This window comes from Pyxicephalus adspersus, chromosome 8 (assembly GCF_032062135.1).
Source record: "Pyxicephalus adspersus chromosome 8, UCB_Pads_2.0, whole genome shotgun sequence".
In the NCBI taxonomy this organism is placed as follows: Eukaryota; Metazoa; Chordata; class Amphibia; order Anura; family Pyxicephalidae; genus Pyxicephalus; species Pyxicephalus adspersus.
Window position 1 is genome coordinate 34,484,913 of NC_092865.1, and position 8,105 is coordinate 34,493,017.

At 37.7% G+C, this 8,105-nt stretch overlaps 1 protein-coding gene across 1 annotated transcript; it reads left to right on the top strand.

The window, feature by feature from the left end:
* Positions 1-1,529: 1,529 nt before the first annotated feature.
* Positions 1,530-3,285, top strand: GPR88 (G protein-coupled receptor 88). The gene has a single exon (XM_072420000.1). The coding sequence runs from the start codon at positions 1,647-1,649 to the stop codon at positions 2,643-2,645; it is 999 nt and encodes a 332-aa protein (XP_072276101.1). The 5' UTR covers positions 1,530-1,646; the 3' UTR covers positions 2,646-3,285.
* The last annotated feature ends 4,820 nt before the right edge of the window (positions 3,286-8,105 follow it).

Below are 8,105 nucleotides of genomic sequence, written 5' to 3' on the forward strand. Positions count from 1 at the left end.
ACTATCCCAAATAATTTTCCAGATTTCAAGAGGTAGCTCCCTACCCAAGATCGCTTCCCATTTAGGCAAATAACCGTGTTTGACAAAGAGGCTTGTTGGCTCAGTATTTAATATATTCAGCCTTGTTACCCTTGTTGCCCTTATCATTGTAACGTTGGCGGAGATACATCAACAACTTCTCTACCTTACCTATAGCTAGCTCCTTGAGCTTATGGGCATAAGAATAAAAGGAGTATTGTTTATCTGTGGGATGCTGAACAGGCCAAGCGGCTATTAAGCCAAGCGATGGAGAAGGCATCTAAAACTACCTGAGGACCAAGATATGGCAGGGGCTCTAGCAGTAGCAGCCAATGAAAGTCTGTCCCATTGAAGGGTATGAGGCAAATTAAAATCACCTGCAATAAGCAGATGGTTGTGTGTCAATGGGACTGCCATGCCAAGAACCATTTCAATAAATTTCACTTGTGCTATGTTGGGGGCATATATATTACATAATACAGCCTGTTTAGCATCTAACCAACCTCGTAAGAAAACATATCGACCATCTGGGTCCAAAATTGACCGAGTGATCGTTAAAGTAGTATGAGTATGAATGAGTAAAGCAACCCCTGTAGATTTTTTATTTTTGCTTGGAGCAGAAAACACTGCCGCCTAGCAAAATTAAACGTGCTTGTGGTATCAAAATGTGTTTCCTGTAAAAAGCCAATGTCTGCCCCTTGGCGTTTTAATTTAAAGTTTTATAAGTGAATATCAAGTAAGTATGCAGGGTTAAAAAGTAATTTTCACCCTTCTTTAAGTAAAAAGAATGCTACATGGAAAAGTGCTTCATAAATAGGGTGAATGTTGCCTGTGACTCATGGGTGAATGTTGTGCAAATCTGACAAGTTCTTTATAAGTATACCTTGAATAAAATCTTTGCTAATGATATTATTTTTATTACAACTAATATTGCTATGAATAAAAATAAAAATGAATACAGCATAATGCAACAGGTGCTGTCTGCACTAACTATAGCCTAATGTCACACGTCACTCCCAGGCTACAGATCTGTTTGGGATGGACTAAGATGAAGCTTTTAAACCAATACCAGACATTATGCACACTTGATGATAATAAAAACAAGGGGATAAATGTTTTAGCTCATGTGACATTTCCTATTGAAAGCAGTGAATAACAGAAGAAATCTACAGCAATATAAATTTTATGTTTTTGTAAAGCGGATCTCTCATGTTCTTTCTAAGTTTACACTGCTTGATGTTAAGTATTTTTGTTGTCCTTCGATAATGAATAATTTTCCACTTTTCAGCATGTTTTATAGTAAAAGATACTGAAGAGAGATATGCTCTTGAAAATGACTGTGGAATCAGCTCCTCATCCTCTACCTCGAAACCTGTTGAATAATCCATTACAAAAGCTTTTTTTCCAAGAGTATAATGTCACAAAGACGTAAAGTGAGCTGAGAGTATAACACGAAAAGCTGTCACAGCCATGTCACCCCCTCCCTCCTCAATCTCATATTCTCTCTCCGTCTCGCTGTTTGCTTCACTCTACTGCTCTTTCTCACACATATACTTTCCCTCTGTGTCCCTTTTACCTTTCTTTTTCTCTGCATCTGCTCTGGGTATGGCTTTTCCATTTTGTACAGGATGAGCAACAGCACCTCTCCCCCAGGCCAATGTGACGGGCTCTTGGGAACACGTGTCCTGGTGGCTACGGCATACTCGGTCTACTCCGTCTCTGGCACTTTGGCCAATGTTTTGGTAATTTATCTGGTTTGCTCTTTTAAAAAACTCAAGACAACAAGTAATGCATTCATCGTCAATGGTTGCGTTTCAGATCTTCTAGTCTGTGCTTTCTGGATGCCTCAAGAAGCAATATTAATATCCACTGGTCGTTTGGAAAATCCCTCTTACAGGGTGTTCATGGAAGGGGTGTTTTTCTTGTGGATGACAGTGTCTCTTTTATCGCACTCACTGATTGCATTGAACCGCTTTGTTCTCATCACCAAACTGCCAACAGTTTACCACACTGTATATCAGAAGAGGAACACGGAGTGGATGATTGCCATGGCCTGGGTATTACCCCTCGCATTTCTGCTCCCTTGGCTTTTTGGACAAAGGGCTTATGGAGTTACTTTTCCTTGCCCGCATCTCAGGCTTTATGTGTTTTGGAGTCACGGGGTCCCGGTGTCCAGCTCCTACACGGCTATCCTTTCCGCCATCACAGTTCTGAGCCAGACAATTATTCTTTTCCATTGCTACTTCCGCATTTTCAGAAAAGTGCAGGTCAGCCTGAAGCGGGTAAGTGTCCTCAATTTCCAGGTGGTCCACAACTTGCCCTGTTCTTGCCCTCGTAAGGACAAACGTCTTGGACTGTACGTGCTAATTGTATGCTGTGTTTTCACCCTGACCACGGAGCCCTTTGCATGGTCAGTCCTTTATGGCCTGTTCCAACCTTTACCCAGTGGGATTGTGGTCGGCAGCTGGCTTCTACTGTGTCTATTGTTTGTGCTTAACCCATTCATCTACACCTGGAAGAATGAAGAGTTTCGGAGGTCATTTCGAGCTGTGGTTGGGGGCGAACTGTGGAAAAGCTCCTCAAATGCTGCTGATCCAGTGCAAACAATATCACAGAATGATCCATGAATTGTGTGTCATCCGTGGATTCTCTGGAGCACCACTTAATCCTTTGGGACGGAAGCAACACAGAATCTCAGGAGCATCTGACTCAGAAATCGAAGCTTGTTCTCGTGTTGCCTCTGTTCTGCTCACTTTTGTATTGATGGTTACCATGGAAACATTCTGCACTCATTCCCTAGTAGCTCTATGGGCCGGTGTATATGAGGCCACTGTGGACTACACAGGTTAAAATTTTCACTGTGTAATGTTCTGTTCAGTATTAATGCAGCTTCCGCTATGGGAGTTTTCAGAAAAACAGATCTTTATAGTTAAATTCACAGACTGTGCAGCATTTTTATTTGCCAAAACAGTAAACAAAATAAGTGCCACCATATGTGTTTATTTTGAATTTTTTAAAGCCATTGGGTGGGAATTATTCATAATGTGTGTGAAAGCAGTACAAAGCATGAAAATAAAATCTGTTTGCAAATGATTTTTTTCTTGTTTCACAAATGAACTGTTTTTGCTCAGTGAATAGATGAATGTTGTTTCTATTGTTCCAGCAGCCTGGATTACCACAGACGACACAGAAATAATTTGAATTCTGTGAGGAGATAAATGAAATAAACATTTACTTGCTCATTTATTGCCAACACCAATTTGTCTTTGAATTTCATTAATATAACAATCCCTTTGGCCCTTCATTATATGAGATGCACCCACTAACTGAATCTATCCGAGGAAGCTTTATCAAGGCTTTGGATGGATGCCGTGGCAGTGACAAAAGGACTTGCAAATGTGTTTCTTACTAACAGCACATAATGTCCTTGGATTTACCGTGTTTGAGTTAGGAGAGTTAGTTAAAATTAGGTTTATCTAATTAAACACATCATAGAGATTTATAGGCATAGTAATGAAGGGCTACTACAACATACACAATATGGACTAACTTAACTTTTGATTTAAAGGGTGCATACTTACAGCTTATATATATTCCATGATACATTTCCTGTGATACCCATTATGCACTTGCCAAGAATACGGCCACCTGAAGATGTCATTCCATTAAACCTATGAGAATCATATCTAACCCTGAAAAATGTTGCCTATTACTGTATTGTTTAGGAAACATATAACCTAAATTTTACAAGGTTTTATAATAAACATCATTATTGAGAGCAAGCAATGGCATCAACTGACCTTTATATATGTAACTGGTTTATTATAAATTTTCTTTTACTAATTTACAGTCATTGATGGCACTGGCATTTTTGTTGCATTCACTGAATAAAATAGCAAGTAATGGCACTGACTGACATTAAAATATATATTAGGTTTTTATAATTTACCAATTTACGTAAATTTGCAGTGAGAGGACCGTGGTACTTCTTGATTTCGGTAGAAGAAAGTGACTTACTTTGATGTAGGGCATAGCTGGATTAGCTGATAATACAAAATGAATAATACCTCTGATTACAGGTTTGTATATATGGGGGAAGGGGATACATTAGGGCAGGATACATGAAAATGCAGAAAGAGAATGTATTCATTATCAAAAATAATGGGGATGTAGATAAATCTGTAGAGAAATCTGTACATTTTCTTGATTTTAGCTCTAGTTTATTACATATGCAACAATTCCACTCTCCATTTGCTTCCCACATTTTATATTATAAACATAATATTTTTTATATCTTAGTTTGGTATATATTGCCTACTTAGCAAAGCTGCCCTAAAGTATGGTAAACTTGCAGCCAGGGCTAACTAGAGTTACCACATGGTACACACCACATGACTTCAGTGTGGGCAGATGTTTACTGAATAAAATCTGTTTTACCTGCATACAAGCACATATATTATTTTCTTTTTCAGTTGTAACACCAAAAAAAAAATTTATCATACCACTAAAAATAAACTGAAAGTAGGTTCCCAACCCTTATAACTAACACTAACACTCTAAACATTTAGGAAAACACCATCACTTTGGCTTTTCTTGGGAAAAGTGATATTTCATTTTAATCCCTCCTCCCACTGATTATCATTTTCCCAGCAATCTCAGTCTCTCCTTCCTCCTACCCCAACCGATGTAAAAATCCAGCCAATCCCAAGGCTCTAACATTGTCACGTGTTTGAGAGGGTTGACATTACTGTTTTTTCCAGGCTCCAACACCAGGTACTTTGTTGGCATCTGAGTTGGAGGACAAAATGTCAGGGTATTAATAGTTAGATAGTTATCTCTAGGTCAAGGTGTCAGTACACATAATCGGTGTCAATTTGACACTAAAGAACAATGTACCGAATTGTCAGAGCTTGGAAGTCAACTAATAAATGGAACCTATCTAGCAAGAAGTCAGACATTGGGTCTCATTTATCAAAGCTCTCCAAGACTGGGGAAGATAGACTATCACGAGAGAGCCTGGGTGATCCAGCAAACATAGAATGCATCTAGTCCAGGACTGAAAAAATTTGCCAAATATTCACAAATTAGATTCACACCACTAGACACTAGAGCTCCAATCTTTATATCACTCGTAGTTTCTTCACCATTTTGACTGCATATGTCCTGCATGGAAATGACAACTTTATAAATGAGGTAAATATTAGATATACATTGTATTACTTTTACTAAAGCACAACTAAAGTTCTGCATTCGAAAATTTTGAGCAGGTAGGATTTTTATTGCAGAAGGGACAAACAACACCCCCTCATAAAATAAAACTGCACTTACCTGCCTATTCACAATTCTCTTTTTCAAGTATGCTGAGCGGCCCATGTATCTAAATGAACTCAATCATCATGGCCTTGCCAATCAAGATGGCTAAAGATCCAATACCCATAGGAGGACCGGATTCAGATGGCAGTACCCACAATGGAGCATGGACAGGTGAGTTTAAATAAATAACTGTTATCTGCTTGGTCACATTTTTTTATTTTAGAGTTTTGTTTCACTTTAAACAAACTGTATACTAGTTATGTACGTGTTTTCTATATTTTTCATGGTCTGAGCTAAAAAATATAGACCCTGATTTATGAAATCTCTCCAAGGCTGAAGAGAATACACTTTCATCAGTGAAGCTGGGTGACCCAGCAAACCTGGAATGGATCTGGTCCGGGATTCAAAACATTTGCTAGCAAATAGCAAATGATTTTTAAAAATCCATTCCACGTTTTCTGGATCACCCAGTTCACTTCTAAAATTGTATTCTCCCCAGCCTTGGAGAGCTTTCATAAATCAGGGCCATAGTTTGGAAAGTGTAAAATATTTTTCTAAAAATATACAGTTTTTTGTATTCTCATTTTCATCAAGCAGGTGCAGCTCAAGGCTTCTTTCCACATGGTTTCTAAGTTGCCCTTTCTTGAAAACTATGGGTACAGAGTTCATATGTAACAAATTCCCTAACCCAACCTACCCCTCTTACTTTTTTCCTTTAGACACTTTAGAAAAAAGTTTCAATCAGCAAAACTCTCTTTCAAGTCTGAAAGGTTTCGCTGTGCTCTCTCTTCACAAAAACCCATTTTATGTATTTATTATGTTTTTATCCTTGCAACAAAGATCTTATATATAAGGAAAGAAGCTCAAAAAGTCAGGTAAATATGTACAGAATAACCTTAAAAAATGCAAAAAAATTACCTAAAATGATAAAAGTTTTCGTTTACATCGTCTTATGGCCACTTGAGAAATGAACACATTCACACTTATGCACAAAACAGCAGCTTCATCACCTTAAGCTCAGAAGTTTACAGACAGGTCATACTGTATAATATAAAGTTCTGGAACATTTTCTTCATTGGAGATCTGTCCTTTGGAATTGCTTGTGGCTGTTTTGATCTGCATTTGTAGTTAGGATAGATACATGCACTTTTCCTCTATTTCATTATTTTTAAAGCTGGCAGGGACTTTGCTCTTCATCAACCAGCTTTTTTTTTTCTTCAGTAGCATCTTGAATATTAGGCAAACAGTTTTTGCTTTACAGTTTAGGTTCTGAAGGCTGGGTGAAGATCTTGGACTGTATTCCAAGAACTGAAGACTTGGAAACCCAGTGTTGCCAGACATTGGTAAATGTGAGTCTGGAGTTCCTCCTAGCTCCAGTCATTAGCCCAGAGTCATAGAGGCCACAATGATCAAGCCCTTTAGGAGTGAAACACATCAGAATGAGGTGATCCTTGGTGGGGATCCTGTCCATGTTCGAAGCTATATAATAATATATCTATAATTTTACTAGGAGGACATAATCAGTGAGAACCTCAGTGTCTTGTTACATATACTATATACTAATAAGCATGGATAAGTACAGAGTTAAATTTACCAATAGGCACAATCCACACATTTAGCTCCTCATTCAGTAGAATTGTCTTTTAAGGTTGTAAGGTTGTTTTATAATATTCTGACATAGACAAGTTAGGACCAGGAAAATAAGTAAATGTTTTGTGATAATAGGAATTTCTAGCACAGTATTTCTAGTGACAAAGTTTGGTAAATATGGCCACTGGGAAGATGTATTCATTGTCTTTCCCATTTCTCCTAAACGAGTATATCATGTATAGGAATCAGGATTACGTCAGGGACTTTTTGAGCACACATTATTACCTATATCTTCTTGCCCTCTTGTTCACAGCCAACCAGAAGGCACTGACAACCTCCATATAAAAGCTTTGGACACTATCTGGGGGCACTGGACCTGGGCTTTCCTTTTTGGTGCTATTTGGAGCAAATCGGTTAGGAGATCCACAATCCGTTAATAAGCTTTAGTTTTCATTTATTAGCCTTTTTTACTTTTTCTCTGTAGCTTGTATTGTTACTATTTGTTCTTATTTATTTCTATTTTACCATGTATGTGTCATGTGTTTCCTTGTTTGCATTCATTGACAATAAGATGATGTGAAACAGCTTTAATGCATTTATAAATAACTTTCTGATGCTTTGTACCAGTTTTAAATGAGTAAAGCTGAATATAATTCACACTAAGATTAGTTACCAAAGAACTATTTTTGTATTTAACATATGTAGAGAATAATCAGAAAGCCTTGTGTCTATAGGAAATCTACATATAAAGGAGAACCCATCAGAATATTACATAAACTTTAGCATCCTGATGTAATTTGAAATGCTCTTTTAAATATTTATAATGTTATATTGTGTTTTTTTTTAAACAATGCCTGGTGATCTTGCCATGAAAATTCTTGTTCAGGCTCATTCTGCTATGGTGTGACAGCTGTCATCCAATTGTGTTCTTGTGTTGTCATCCCTGTGTTAAAATCACTGCAAGCAACTTTCTAGACAACTTGTACACAGAAAACTTTCGCCACACTGTCATCTATGTTTCTGGCATCTGAAGTCGCTAGGGAGCCCATCTTCCTTTGCCACAAATACAGGTCCTAAATTTGCAATGATTTTGTTACCCTGAAGTCATTGCTCCAATACTACACTTACTGTCCCAGCAGCAGGTATATTTATTTATTTTTGGATCACTTTTTTTTAAGTGGCTA

Coding starts and splice junctions, on each gene's coding strand:
- GPR88 (XM_072420000.1), top strand. CDS start 1,647: ATGAGCAACAGCACCTCTCCCCCAGGCCAATGTGACGGGCTCTTGGGA.